The following is a 15,713-nucleotide window of genomic DNA, read 5'->3' as shown; positions in this document are numbered from 1 at the left end:
CCCATCTCTACTAAAAATACAACAATTAGCAGGGTGTGGTGGCGTGCTCCTGTACTCCTAGCTCCTCAGGAGGCTGAGGCAGGGGAATCGCTTGAACCCGGGAGGCAGAGGTTACAGTGAGCCGAGATCACGCAGTACCATTGCACTTCAGCCTGGGTGACAGAGCAAGAAGACTGTCTCAAAAAAAGAAAAAAGAAAATTTTTTTTTAAAGAACCCTCTTTTTCTTTATAAATTACCCAGTCTTGGGTATGTCTTTATCAGCAGCGTGAAAACGGGCTAATACAGATGCACTTTCAACTGTTTGTTCCAAAAAATACTTTATTTATTAAACAATATATCCATAATCTATAACATGATCCAAAAATACTGATATACATCTTTACATTATCTAATAAAAAGATTTACAATATTTCCTTTACAAAGGGAACATAGATAATAATTCCTTGAAAATAAAAATGTAACATTCATGTTAAAGCTGCGTCATCTTTTTGGATGAAATGTGGTTAAAGGTGAACACCACAAAATACAGAGGAAGAAAGAAACTCCAGTACAGTCTCTCCTGAATGGGAACATTTTCTCACATTTCCCCTGGCTTAAAATTCCTCTCAGCACAGGTATTGAAGGCCGATCACTGGTCACTGAAAATTTAGGAAAACCTAAGTCTTCAATGCCCATAATAAACATCTCTCACAGTTTTATTCTAAACCATGAAGACCTAACCTAGGACAGGGCAGACCCTCGGCTCTGTGGTCATGTGGGAAGCTGCTCTGGGCCAGCGTCACTGCTCAAAGCAGCCCCAGCCAGGGCTCCCAATGACAGGACAGGAGGCCAAGTACAGTGGGGCTGCTGGACAGAAGACAAGCTGGCCAGTGTCCCCATCTGTCCCGGCAAACTCTCCCACCGCCACTGGTCTGCACAGCTGCTGCTCGCTGCTCTAGGCAGACTGGAAAACACCCACGCCACAAAGCCCTGGCCAACAGTGAGACAGGTGGTCAGCTGCTGCTCAGGCGGCCACATAGGCCTCTACTCGGTGTCCCTGGCCAACAGTGGTCTCATGTCCACCCGCCCAGGAGTCCCACCCAACATGAGACGGGCGGTCAGCTGCTGCTCAGGAGGCCACGTAGGCCTCCGCTCGGTGTCCCTGGCCAACAGTGGTCTCGTGTCCACCAGCCCAGGGGTCCCGCCCAACATGAGACAGGTGGTCAGCTGCTGCTCAGGAGGCCATGCAGGCCTCTGCTCGGCATCCATGTCCCCAGCAGCAGCACCTGGGGCACATTCACAGATGCAGAGGGCTCAGTTTCGCCAGCTCCTTTTTTCAAAGCAGCCTGCCTTCCCCTACAGGATTTCCTCAGATCACTGTCTGATACCGCAACACTGAAAACAAGGAAAATGGGCAGAACGCTCCTTCCCATAGAGGTCAATCACACAGCCACAGAGGACCCACACCTTCGGCTCAGATGAAGCTGCCAGAGTGACCCACTGGGTCCAGCCCAGACACTCTCAATCCAGGAGATGGGTCTGGAGCTGGGCAGCTGTGGAGGGGGGTCTGGTCCAAGACTAAATCCCTGAATCACCCCCCGGGAGAAGGCAGCCAGGCCTTCTGGAGCAAGGTGTGGATGCTGCAAATGGTGTGGCTCCTGTGTCCCTGCAGGGCTGGGGCCAGGCCAGGGGCCATGACCTTCTTTTCTGGCCAAACAGCCACTCCTGAGTGTGTCTCTCCCACGGCTAGCACAGCATCAGCCACAGAGTACTCAGGATTCAGTTGGGTCCAAACTACAGCCCAAGGAATTGTCTCATTCTGCTCATGTTTTCTGTGTTTCTTCCAAAACTCTCTGCATATTATTTTGGTGATATTATCGTAAGTGGCAAAAGTAAACATTAAAAACACATAAGCACAGAAACGTGAAAAGGTCAAAATTCAATACCTGGGAAGGTGCACAGTGGCAGGCAGGACCACATCATCACGTGTTAGACAGAAGCTTCCCACGTGGAAGCCAGTCATCTTTCCCCAGAAAACAGCGAGACCTCAGGAAGCCAGGCAGCCAAAAGCATCAACAACCCCAGCTCCTTCCAGGGGTAGCCATGGGTGTGAACAGCTCAAAGGTGGAGTGAAATATCGAACTCATTTCTGAAAAATTGCCAGGTACTGTTTCAGCACAAACTCCCTGCACTTACCTATCCCTCTTCACAAAAATGGTACAAGAGGGCTGGGCGCGGTGGCTCACGCCTGTAATCCCAGCACTTTGGGAGGCTGAGCCAGGTGGATCACAAGATCAGGAGATTGAGACCATCCTGGCTAACACGGTGAAACCCCGTCTCTACTAAAAAATACAAAAAAATTAGCCGGGCATGGTGGTGGGCACCTGTAGTCCCAGCTACTCGGGAGGCTGAGGCAGGAGAATGGCATGAACGCGGGAGGCGGAGCTTGCAGTGAGCCGAGATCGCACCACTGCACTCCAGCCTGGGTGACAGAGGGAGACTCCGTCTCATAATAAGGTAAAAGAGAGAAGAAAATTTTCCACAATGTATTCTCCACGATCATTAAGCATCTGTGTTGGCCAGGTGTGGTGCCTCATGCCAGTCATCCCAGCACTTTGGGAGGCCAAGGCGGGTGGATCACTTCAGGTCAGGAGTTCGAGTCCTGGCTGGCCACACACGGCGAAACCACGTTTCTACTAAAAATACAAAAATTAGCCAGGCGTGGTGGTGGGCACCTGTAGTCCCAGCTACCCGGAAGGCCAAGGCGAGAGAATCACTTGAACCCAGGAGGCAGAGGTTGCAGTGAGCCAAGATGATGCCATTGCATTCCAGCCTGGGTGACAAGAGCAAAACTCCGTCTCAAAAAAAACAAAAAACAAAACACACACACACACACACAAAACCTATTAACAAAAAGTTAAGTCATTACGTGAAAACCCATCTCCCAGCTGAGCACAGCAGCTCACACCTGTAATCCCAGCACTTTGGGAGGCCGACGCAGGCGGATCATTTGACCCTAGGAGTTTGAGACCAGCCGGGCCAACATGGTGAAACCCCGTCTCCAACAAAAATACAAAACTTAGCTGGGCCTGATGGTGCATGCCTGTAATCCCAGCTACTCAGGAGGCTGAGGTGGGAGGGTCACTTGAGCCCAGAAGGTGGAGCTTGCAGTGAGCCCAGATCGCACCACTGCACTCCAGCCTGGGCGACAAAGCAAGACGCTGTCTCAAAAAGGAAAAAACCCAACAAAACCCACCCATTTTCACAGCCGTGGCTGAGGGTGTGAAACAGTGTAGCCTGCCCTCTCTGACACTTTCCCTTCTGAGCCACAGGAAGGCATCGCTTGGAGGGAGCCCCTTCAGGTCCAGACACTGGCAGGGACGAGCAGCAGCAGTGGCCCACTGCCCACCTGCACGTGCCGGGCACCTGCGCCCAGAGGATCCACTCCCACCCACTGCCCCACACCCTCGGCCGGCTCCCAGAAAGGACAGGTGGCCCAGAGACATCCATGTGGTTCAAGAAACGCAGAACAAGAATGTGGACACCATCCCAACCAGGACTGTTCAGGATGTTCTTGTTCTCTTGTTCTCACTCACTGACTACCAGCTTCTCGTGGGGAGGGCCCCGTCTGAGACACAGAGCTTCACACGTTCCTTTCTGCTTTATTTCCTCTCCCTAGTGAAACATTAAAAACAGGAGGAAAAGATATAGATGTAGCCATCAGGAGGAAGTGAGGCTGTCATTCGAAATGGCCCCCCACCATGAAGAAAACCAGGCTTAAGTTGGGAACCTCACATCTCAGTTTTCCCTCAGGTTTCTTTCTGTGGTGTGAGGACAGAAACAGGCTCCCCTGCATTCCTCAGGAATCCTCTCCTTCCTCTAAAGGCACAGGAGAGGATTTCCGAGAGCCTGCGATGCTGCTGTCGGGAACCGCAGGCTAGGCACCGTCACCAACGCATCACAGCAGAGCAAATCTGCACAGCCTTCCCCAACTACCACCGAAAAGACGGCTCCAGCTCAGCTTGGTGAATGCTGATTAAACAAAAAGCACACTTGAGTTTCCTAGCTTCATTCCAGAACTGCTATTGTGGCACAATAAATTCACAACAAATTCACATCAGAGTCCCCTTGGACGGGAGCTGCGGGCCTGGGAATGCACAAGCAGAGGCATTCGTGGTTCATCAGCTCCTGGCAGACGGGACTCACTTCACAGACACACGTAGACCCATGATCTTCATGCTATTAGGATAATTTCATCTTCACAGTAAAAACATCACCAATTCCCAGAGAAACGGAACATCAGCCCAGCTCTGTTCCAGGGTCTGGTGGGTGCTGGTCACAGGACCCACAGCTACTCCAAGCTAATGAAGAGCCGTTTACTCCAGAGGTGACTCCCCCGAGGGAGAACTGAAGTCCAAGCTAAAAAGGCAGCGCGCAGTGAAGCGGAGGCCACTTCCTCGGAGAAAGGGCCCCCAGCCCTCCCGGGCCGTCAGAGGCGCCCAAGCAGGAGGGCACGGCAGCCGGATGCGGCGCGGCGCTGAGTGGGAGGAGGCACGGGCCCCACCCGCGCGGCTCAGTGGCAGGCGTGCTCCAGCGGCGTTGGGGCGCAGGGAGCCTGGGCTGTACCAAACAGTCCTGGAAAACCACAGGAAAGCTACGCAAGGGTGGCGCCGCGCGCTGCAAAGCGGCGGCCGTGGACCAGGTTACCACGTCCCCGCAGCTCGCCTGGCAGCCCGGGCTCACGCGCCCGCCACATCCGCGGGGGGTCCCTGCTGATGCGCGGGGGGGGGTCCTGTAAAAGCCACGCTAACGTCAAGGTGGCGAGTCCCTGCAAGGTCGCCCTTCTGTGCGAACAGGGTTTGATGGGTTCTTGTTCTAGGAAACATCCAGAATTTCAACTGGCCACGGAGTTACTAAGTATCAACCGAACAAGGTAGTTTTAAAATGAAGGGAAATATTGCAACACGAATGAAGGAAGAGATTAACTTGCTCCTCGGATCCGGGCACACAGCTCCTCCTACTTCTTCTTCCTCTTTTCCTGGACACACCGTGGACAGAACCTGTGACAAGAAAGGCGCAGTGAGGCCCTGGTTGCCATTTCCACCAGGGTGCAGCGTGCCCAGGCCCCGCCTCCCCATGTCTGCCAGGCCTGCTGGAGGCCGGGGGGCCGGCACCAGGAGAGGCACACACAGTGGGGCTGCGGCCTTCCCGCAGGGAAAACGCGCCTATGTGCGCGGCTCTATGCGGGAGGTTGGTTCTGAAGTTGACAGATACACATCAATGAGCAAAAGCGATTTGACACCCAGGCGTTCCTCCTTAACAGGTGGGTCCTCCTTCCCCGGCCGATGGCAGGGTCGCTGGTGCCCTCTGTCTGGAGTCTGGGGGCTGCAGGTACCAAGCACGCATGAGCATGGCAGCCCCTCAGGCCCACAGAAACCCAGCCAGGCACCCTGCACGGGCCCTGGAAGCTGCCGTCTCACAAGTGCTCCCTGGTGACTCTGAGCAAGTTCCGGAGCCGCACGCACCGGGAACTCCTGAACAGAGGCAGCTGCTGGCCACAGAGGACATTCCATAGGTTCCCCACGCAGGAGGCAGCCGACTTGCATGTGAAGGCAACTGTCAACCCCCGCCTGGCCCAGGCCGAGCCTGCCCAGGGCCCTCCGCCCTAATAGCCGCCATGCCCCTTCTCCAAACCCTGATGCACCGTCCCTCGGCTGCACAGCGTGGGGCACTGCAGTGCCATGTGTCCCCGTGACAGGGCAGCCTGTGTTGATGCCACATGACACCATGAGCTCGGCCAGCCTCCGAGACACAGCATCCTTTCCCTCTGTGTCCTCACACCGAACACCAAGGATAACTGGCTCTCACCAACTCGGGCGAGTCTGCCGGAGTCTCAAACACGCTGCCACGATGACCTCTGAGTGCCACACAGAAGAGCACATTCCGATTTCATTTTCAGAACATATATCCATTTTTAGATTTTCAGCACAGGCAAACAAAGCCAGGTTTTTATCTTTTTATTTATTTATTTGAGACAGGGTCTTGCTCTCTCGCCCAGGCTGGAGTGCAGTGGCGCAATCTCAGCTCACTGAAGCCTTGGACTTCCAGACTCAAGCCACCTTCCCGCCTGCACCTCCCAGGTAGTTGGGACGCAGGCATGCACCACCACGCCCAGCTAATTTTTGTATTTTTTGTAGAGCTGGGGTCTCTCGATGTTGCCCAGACTCTAAGTTTTTATTTAAATGAAATCTGAGGAACAACAATGCAGAAAGTTGCCATCGCCAAGGGGATGCAAGGGTCAGGAAGATAAACTGCCCCTGGCACCTGCACTCTTCTCCACCAGACAGAGCCACGGGCCCCAGATCCACGCCCCGGCTTCAGGACTCACCTCTCGTGCTATCCTTCCCAGATTTCCCTAGGGGACAAGAACCTCTCATTCTGATTTAAGACGATCCCTACCTCCCGCAGAGTCCGGAAGGTTGTCCTTCAGGAGGGGCCGTGAACGTGAATATTACGTAACTTGGTAACCGCTGTCCCGGGGTGAGGACATCCCTCTGCCGGCTCGGACAGGCACAGCAGCGAAGGAGGGAAAAAGCCACATCCAGAGCAGCCAGCCAGCCAGCCACACTCCTCGAGGCCACTGTGGGGCATGCCTACGTGGCTACCGTGCCCCGCTAAGCCTGGCAAGATCCCGCCATCGAGCGCCTTCTCCTGGGGAGGCCAGCAGCCCGACACCCAGCAGGCTGGGAGAAAACGGAGCGAGCATCCCCACTCACCATTTTCCTTTGGGTTTCGTGGTAAGGTCCACGCAGGCAAAGTGAAACCACTCAATTGGACACTGCAAAGTAAAGGAAGAAACCACAGTCAACACGCCTCATGTTCTGTACGCAAAACACAGGAAATGCCAACACCCGCCAGCCCTGCCCCACACAAGACCGTGCCCCATGGCGCGAATCCCGCAGGCAACACTCACGTCTGGATTGTCACAGCCGATCATCTCCCCGTAGGAGACCTGGTGGCACAGGCAGTACGTGGGTTCGTTTGGGTCCACCGGCATGTCCAGCACGTCGGAGGGGTGCACGGACAGGATGGTGTCAGTGAACTCAGACCTGCAGGGGACAAGGCACAGGAACCGCTGAAGGCCATGGCGGGAAGTGAGGCGGCACAGACACCACGGGCCCTTCTGCCTCTGACTTAAGGCCCCCTCACCCCAAAACTCTGACGACGATCATTCCAAGGGGGTAATCTGTACCGTGCTCGGACACATAATGAATACGCTTTTTTAATGCTTTTTTTTAAATGCTTTTTTTTAAATGCTTTTTTTTAAGCATTTTTCCTATTGTCCTTCAGAAACGAATGTGACTCCAGGGCCGGCCACTGCAGTCATGCACTAACTGAATACACACCTTGTGGACGTTTTCTTCCTGGAGCACACATTTTCAAAACCTCAATAACCCCTCTGAACATGCAATGTTCTCAGAAGGCGCAGCAAGAAAATCATTAAGGATACGAAAAGATTGTCAGCTGATGCTAGAAAGCAAGCTGTTACCCACAAAAATCCAGAAACAGTAGCAGCTGGCAGCACAGGGGTGGAGACATCACACCCACCTTTGGACCCAGGCGGGGACACAGGGGCACGGATGGCACCCAAGAGGTCGTGAAGCGTAGCACTCACCCATAGCACCAGGGCTCTGGTCCCACTCTGGGGACGAGTCCACTCTCGTCTCGGTCCCTCCTCCCAGATGGGACTCCCCCGGGGATCTCTGGACTCACCCCACTTCTCGGCCATCCCTCCAAAGACCCCAGCCCCTTTGGAGACAAGCACATGTCATCTCCACCAGCAGATGGCTGACACTTGAGAGAAGCCTGCCAGCCTCCCACCCCAGACTGACAGGTGTCAGAACGGCCTGCACCGTCAACAGCTCTCAGCTCTCCCGTAACCATGACCTCCTCCCACGAGAACAGCTGTGCATCCTGCACCCGGGCCCTCCACGCACCTACTCAGGCACCTCTGGCCCAATCTCACTAAACCAGCAGCTCCCCACACACTCCCTGGACCGCCCACCACCCATCCAGCTGTCCACCTGGCACAGGGCCCCTTCTGACCACACGCCACCCTTGTCACTCCCCACATGGGTTTCTACACAGCAGCCTGGCGGGTCTTCCACCCTGCCCATGCCTCCCTCCAAGCCTGCCACCTGCAGCACCATGGCCGCCCCACCAGGACCACAGACCTCAGGTGGAGACTTTCCCGTTTGAAAGGGATGCACTTAGGGGGAAATTTATGCTTTTATATTTCAGTATTTTTCAAATAAACGTACAAGCTGCAGGTAGTATATAGACAGTGTATTCCCGTTAGTACAGACAGAAGAAGTATCTTCCCTATCCCACCCTCCAACCCAAGAATATCTAGTTGCTACATAAACACGGCAGGTTAGCGGGAGGAACGTGGCGGTGAGAAAAACAGTTGCGATTAGGGAGAGCCAAGGAGGAGAAGTCTGGTTCCTAGAGGGAATCAACACTCAGCTTTTCCTCAGACACCTGTCTAAAGCTCTTCTACGCCTTTGCAATTGCCTGTACACACACACACACACACACACACACACACACACACACACACTTGGGCTCAGCATGCACCCAGCCTCCCCGCTGCCCCCCCCCCCCCCACACACACACTTGGGCTCAGCATGCACCCAGCCTCCCCGCTGCCCTCTGGCACAGGGGTGCCCATCTAAGTCTGTCCTTTGTGGGTAATCTGCTCTCCTGCTCTTTCTGTCTGGGACCAGACAAGAGTTTCTCTTTAGAGCTGAAATCCATCACTGTCACAAGTCCAGGTCCAGGTGCCGCTGATACTGCTTTCAAGCAACAGTCTCAAGTAGTCTTCGGGCCTCTCCTCTGACAGCGACACACAAGGGTCTACGTCTCAGCCAGCTGCTGATTCCGGGCTGACACCTGTGGCTTCACCTCCAAGGGGCTCCTGCAGTCTCCTCGCGTCACCTCTCACCCGTGGAGAGCAGGGCAGCACCCTCTGCTGCCAACGGTCCCCGAAATGCTCTCTGTGACGCCCTCCTCTTCTGCGCCGAGTCCAATTCTGTCCACAAATCCGGAACCGACATCTTGACCTGTGTCTCGGCATCACCGGGTTCGAGGGCGCTGGCCAGATTTGACGGTAGTGGGAGAAGGCTGGGGGCATGAGGGGACCACCCAGCAAGGGCACCCCAGAAGCTGAGGCTGGCGTGGAGGCCTCACTGGCCTCTCCAGTCTCACCTGAGGGAGCGCCATGGCGCGTGGCCAGGGAGTGCTACCACCAGCCCTGAGGGAGGCAACCAGGAGGCCATGGGGAGCCCTGTCCCTTGCACAGGCTGGGTTGACCCCAGCTATCAGCGGCTGCTCTCTGACTCCCTTCAGCTCCAATGCCACAAGAGGCACCCTCTGTGCTAATTCCCCAGGGCATGGCGGGCAACCCTCGCCAGATGGTGCCAGTGAGCCCCTCCACGCCCGGCCCCAATGGCTTCCCAGCACTCCACGTAGCTCCTAGCAGGGGACTGGCTGCCTGTCCAAGCTCCGGGATTCCAGGTGCTACAGGTGACACTGCCCTTCGTCCACACACCAGAGCAAGGCCACAGGGCAGCAACAGCGCAGGGGGCAGCCTCAGGTCATGGAATCTCAGACGAGACACGGAGCATCTGTGCGGTCTAGGAACACTGCATTCCAGGAAGGGCCCTGGGCACGTGGGGAACAGGCCTGAAGAGGGCAGGCCACAGGGACAGGATGGCGCATGCTCCCAGGTCCCCAGCAGGGAACAGGACCTGCCTTGAAGCAGAGCAGCCTGGCACCACAGCGTGACCAAGAGGGGCATGAAAACACACTGTGCTGATGGGTCAGGAACGCGCGCCACAGAGCTCCACAGAGCTCCAGAGCCCAGGGGCAGGCGGGCGCCTGCGCACACCCAGGATGATGCCCTTGGAGGCACATGAGTGCACACTCCCGCCCCGGCGGGCCCAGGCTTTGGGTTCAACCGATTGGTCCTCAGGACACCCTGTCTGCCCACCTGCACCATCTTCCTGTCCCTCTGGAAGGGGCCTGCTTGGCACCTTGGGCGTTAGAGCCCAGCTTCAGAGCTCGCCTTGCCAGCCTGTCTCGACGTCTTGCAACGGGACAGGAGCAGCACTGCCACTCGGGGGCACAACGGGACAGGAGCAGCACTGCCACTCGGGGGCATGGAGAAGAAAGAGATTCGCACACAAGCTAGATCCAGCCCGGAGCCGCAGGAGCCCCGCAACTGTCGCCATCAGTGATCACCCCCTCATCTGTCACTACTGCAACCTGCCCGGCAGGCAGCGCTGAGCTCCCAGGCTCCGACTGCTACTAAACAGTGCTGGTCAGCGCACTGTCAGGACAGGAAAAGCCATGAGGCCACGGTGGATCTTCCTGGGTTTGCAGAGGTGCTGGCTGTTCCTGAGGTCTCTGAAGCAGGGCAGAGCGCTCAGGGAGGAAGCCCCAACCCCAACAGGGAGCTGGGGTCTCCTTCACCACCACAAGGACCCCGGTACCTGCACTCCTCATGCCTAGCATGCCCTTGAGAAAGGGAGCTGGGGTCTCCTTCACCACCATAGGTGCCTGCATTCCTCATGCCTAGCATGCCCTTGAGAAACAGTGCTGGGTGAGGAAGAGACCAGGAGGAGCTCCGCTTTCACACAGAAAAGGCACGGTCGGGACAGGGCCTTCAGGTTCCAAGCAGGAAGGAGCAGGAAGACTCAACGCTGTTCTCACTGAGTTAGAAAACACAAAACCCAGCAAGTCACAAAAACCACATTCTCAAAGATGTGGGGGAGCTGTGGAGAACAAGCGCTGGATGACCTGCAGCCGGTGCTGGGGGGTGTTGGGGCGGGTGTCCACCTGCCTCATGCGCTGAGTGAGGGCTGGGCTGGCCACCGGGCCACGCTGAGCCCACACAGACACACATGGCGGCTGTGTCCCCACCATTTACAGAGTCCAGAGGCTGCACAGAGCCACTAAAAGCAGATGGAAAATCCCTGCAGCCTTGGAGTTCTCGAGGAAGGGGTGTGCTCGGGCACCGCCAGTCTCCTACCCCGTACTTCTACCAACTGCAGAAGCCGGGGGGGCAGGAGGTGAGAGAGGAAATCTAAACCCACTGAAGTGCAGATGAACTACAGGGCAGAGTCTTCCGCAGAGGGCAATCCGCAGGCTCCCTGGGGCACTCAGTCAAGAGCTCAGGGTCCTCGAGGGGCCTGGGTGGACCTGAAGCTGAGACCCTGCCCCGCCCCAGGCCCCCAAGCCTATCAGCCTGGACTAAAACAGAGCAAATACATCCTGGGGAGAACAGAAATTTCCCTCTCCACGCTTCCTTTATACCCAAGTTCGGAGAACTAATAACAAATCATAAGACATGTACACCCAGCCGGGAAATAGGACTGATTGTTTTTTTAAAAGCTGGTTACCAAGGAATGGTGGCACATGCCTGTAATCCCGGCTACACAAATGACCCTCCCACCTCAGCCTCCCAAAGTGCTGAGATTACAGGCGTGAGCCAAAGCGCCCAGCCCTACAATCTCTTAAATGAAAACTGTATTAAAGGAGATTAAAACTAACTTAGGGCCGGGCACAGTGGCTCACACCTGTAATCCCAGCACATCGGGAGGCCAAGACGGGCAGATCACCTGAGGCCAGGAGTTCAAGACCAGCCTGCATAACATGGTGAAACCCTATCTATACTAAAAATACAAAATTGGCCAGTCATGGTGGCACGCGCCCATAATCCCAGCTACTTGGGGGGCTGAGGCAGAGAATCGCTTGAACTCGGGAGGCAGAGCTTGCAGTGAGCCAAGATTGTACCAGTGCACTCCAGCCTGGGCGACCAAGCAAGACCTTCAAAAAAAAAAAAAAAGAAAGAGAGAGAGAGAAAGAGAGAAAGAGAGAAAGAGAAAGGAGGAAAGGAGGAAAGGGAAGGTGAGAGGCCAAGCTGGGCGGATCACTTGAGGCCAGGAGTTTGAAACCAGCCTGGCCAACATGCTGAAACCCCGTCTATACTAAAAATACAAAAATTAGCCGGGTGTGGTGACGCTCACCTGTTATCCCAGCTACTTGGAAGGCTGAGGCGGGAGAATGGCTTGAACCCGGGAGGCGGAGGCTGCGGTGAGCCGAGATTGTGCTATTGCACTCCAGCCTGGGCGACAGAGCCAGAACCTGTCTCATAAATAAATAAATAGATAAAGTAATAGAAACAAATCAAACTGAAGTACAGAAAGAAAAAGCTTACAGAAAGTAAGCAGAGCCTCACTGAGCTGTGAGAAAATCTAAACTAAGAAACACACAGGGAACTGGATCGCAGGAAGGGGAGAAAGGAGAGCACAAAAATATTTGCAGAACTGGCTGAACATTTTCCAAATTTGATGCAAAGTACAAACCAACAGTTCAAAGACGCACAAGTTCCACGCAAAATATACACAAAAAATCACACCAAGACACATCATAACCAAACTGTTAAGAGCCAGTGACGATGAGAAATCTTAGAAGCAAAAAAAAAAAATCACCAAAAATAATTATTATCACTAATTTATCATCAGAATCAATGAAAGAAGAAAACGAGAGAACACCTTTAATGATTAAAAAAAAAGGTTAACCAAAAATTCTATATGCAGCAAAATAAAAGCATTTTCAGAGAAATAAAAACTTAAGAGAATTCATCACCATCAGCATACACATACCGTAAAAAATGTTAAAGTTCTTCAGTAGAGGAGAAATGACAACAGACAGAAATTTGCATCCACATAAAGAAATATACATAAGCAGAATATGCACGGAAAATAAATTTTTAAAGAAAGAAAATAAATATTAAGAAATAAAAGTTGGGCCAAGCTCGGTGGCTCATGCCTGTAATCCCACCACTTTGGGAGGCTGAGGCGAGAGGATCACTGGAGGCCAGGAGTTTGACATCAGCCTGGCCAACATGGCGAAACCCCGTCTCTACTAAAAATACAAAAATTAACCAGGTGTGGTGGCGCACGCCTGTAATCCCAGCTACTCAGGAGGCTGAGGCACGAGAATCACTTGAACCTGGGAAGTGGAGGTTGTAGTGAGCCGAGATCACGCCATTGCGAATTGCACTACAGCCGGGGCAACAGTGCGAAACTCCGTCTCAAAAAAAAAAAAAACAAAGAAGTATAGCTAATAAGACAAGAGTGGGAAAAAAACCGGAATGCTAAAAAAATACTTGATTAGTCCAAAAGAAGACAGGAAAGGAACAGAAGGAACAAATAGAAAACTAATAGCAAGATGGTGAATCTAAATTCTACCATATCATTAATTATGTTAAATATGAATAGACCAAATATTGCAATGAAGGCTGGGTGCAGTGGCTCACGCCTGTAATCCCAGCACTTTACAGGGAGGGGAGGCCAAGGTGGGCAGATCATTTGAGGTCAGGAGTTCGAGACCAGCCTGTCCGGCATGGTGAAATCCTGTCTCTACTAAAAATACAAAAATTAGCTGGCCTTCAAAGGATTTCAATTATATAATGTTCTTTGACTACAACAGAACTCAACTAAAAATTAAAATTAGAAAGGTATCTGAAAAATCCCAAATTATTTGGAAATTGAGACACATACTTCTACATAAGTTATAAGGCAAAGAAATAGCATGAAAAAAAAATGCGGCTGGGCGTGGTGGCTCACACCTGTAATCCCAGCACTTTGGGAGGCCAAGGCGGGTGGATCACGAGGTCAGGAGATTGAGACCCTCCTGGCTAACACAGTGAAACCCCGTTTCTACTAAAAATACAAAAAATTAGCCGAGGGTGGTGGTGGGCGCCTGTACTCCCAGCTACTCAGGAGGCTGAGGCAGGAGAAAGGCGTGAACCCGGGAGGTGGAGCTTGCAGCGAGCCGAGATCGCACTACTGCACTGCAGTCTGGGAGACACGGAGACTCTGTTTCAAAAAAAAAAAAAAAAAAAATTCTAGGCGAGGTGTGGTGGCTCACACCTGTAATGCCAGTATGTTGGGAGGCCAAGGCAGGTGGATCACCTGAGGTCAGGAGTTCAAGACCGGCCTGGCCAACATGGCAAAACTCTGTCTCTATTAAAAATACACACAAAAAAAATTAGCCAGGCATGGTGGTACATGCCTCTAATCCCAGCTACTCAGGAGGCTGAGGCAAGAGAATCGCTTGAACCCGGGAGGCAGAGGTTGCAGTAAGCCAAGATTGCACCACTGCACTCCAGCCTGGGCAACAGAGCAAGGCTCCGTCTCACGAAAAAAAAAAAAAAAAAATTATATTCCAGCACTTTGGGAGGCCAACGTGGGTGGATCACTTGAGCTCAGGAGTTTGAGACCATCCTGCGCAACATGGCGAAACTCCATCTCTACCAAAAATATAAAAAATTAGCCAGGCATGGTGGCATGCACTTGTGGTCCCAGCTACTTGGAAGGCCAAAGTGGGAGGATATCTTGAGCCCAGGAGGTGAGGCTGCAGTGAGCCAAGATCATGCCACTGCACTCCAGCCTGGGTGACAGAGCGAGACCCTGTCTCAAAAAAAAAAAAAAGATCAAGATAAAATGAGAGAAACATAAATTACCAATATCAGGACTGAAAGAGGGACCATCAATACAGACACTACATCCGAACCATAATAATGCAAAATTATTAACAACCTGATGTCAACAAAATCTGACAACTTACATGAAACAAATTTCTTGAAAGACACAGATTTTGTCCAAAACTGACCCGAGAAGAAATAGAAAGCCTGAAAACTTCCATAGCTTTAAAGGAACTGAATGCAGCATCAAACTGTACATTTAGAACAACATTTCATTGCATATAAATTATTCCTTAATAAAGTTAATTTAAAAAGTTAGAAAAACAGGACTAAACTATAATGTATAGTGTCTAGGAAGGCACTATAAAACTATTAAAGAAACAAGGAAATAAACACTAGAAATCTGCATCATGTTTATTTGGGGACAGAAGGAGTTTATGATTTTAACAGGGCATATGGAAGGCCTTCCAACTGCAGCTAACCACTGACTAGGTGCTAGTTACAAAGACCTTCACTTTCCGGAAATTAATTAAACCATGTTTGTTCTGTGCGGTTTTCTGTATCTGTGCACTACTTTACAAGACAAGAATATAGGGATTTTTTTTTTTTTTTTGAGATGGAGTTTCGCTCTGTCGCCCAGGCTGGGGTACAGTGGCGCGATCTTGACTCACTGCAACCTCCACCTCCCAGGTTCAAGCAATCTCCCTGCGCCAGCCTCCCAAGTAGCTGGGATTACAGGCAGATGCCACCACCCAGCTAAGTATTTTGCATTTTTGGTAGAGACAGGGTTTCACAGTGTTGCTCAGGCTGGTCCTGAACTCCTGACCTCAGGTGATTAACCCGCCTTGGCCTCCCAAAGTGCTGCAATTATAGGCGTGTGCCACTGCGCCTGGCCAAAAGGCTAAGCACTAGATTTCAAAACTGAAAATTGCAGCAGGGCACAGTGGCTCACACCTGTAATCCCAACACTTTGGGAGGACAAGGCAGGTGGATCACGAGGTCAGGAGATCAAGACCATCCTGGCTAACAAGGTGAAACCTCATCTCTACTAAAAATACAAAAAATTAGCTGGATGTGGTGGCATGCACCTGTAGTCCCAGCTACTCAGGAGGCTCAGGCAGGAGAACTGATTGAACCTGGGAGGCAGAGGTTGCAGTGAACCAAGATTGTGCCACTGCA

The 15,713-nt window shown here is 52.7% G+C and overlaps 1 protein-coding gene across 6 annotated transcripts in view; it reads right to left on the bottom strand.

Annotated features, from left to right (window-relative positions):
* Positions 1 to 301: 301 nt before the first annotated feature.
* The window catches only part of ING5 (inhibitor of growth family member 5), a 39,742-nt gene continuing 24,330 nt past the window's right edge, over positions 302 to 15,713 (bottom strand). For 2 of the 6 annotated variants that reach the window (XM_028830472.2, XM_077956371.1), the window contains exons 6-8: positions 6,954 to 7,089; positions 6,757 to 6,818; positions 302 to 5,040 (exon numbers count right to left, since the gene is read on the bottom strand). In XM_028830472.2, coding sequence (XP_028686305.1) covers positions 4,998 to 5,040; positions 6,757 to 6,818; positions 6,954 to 7,089 — 241 coding nt within the window. In that variant the 3' untranslated portion in view covers positions 302 to 4,997. 6 annotated transcript variants of the gene reach the window in all.

The sequence above is a fragment of the Macaca mulatta genome, chromosome 12 (assembly GCF_049350105.2).
Source record: "Macaca mulatta isolate MMU2019108-1 chromosome 12, T2T-MMU8v2.0, whole genome shotgun sequence".
Lineage (NCBI taxonomy): Eukaryota > Metazoa > Chordata > Mammalia > Primates > Cercopithecidae > Macaca > Macaca mulatta.
Note: the sequence above shows the minus strand (reverse complement) of the source record. Positions and strands in the feature narration are given on the sequence as shown.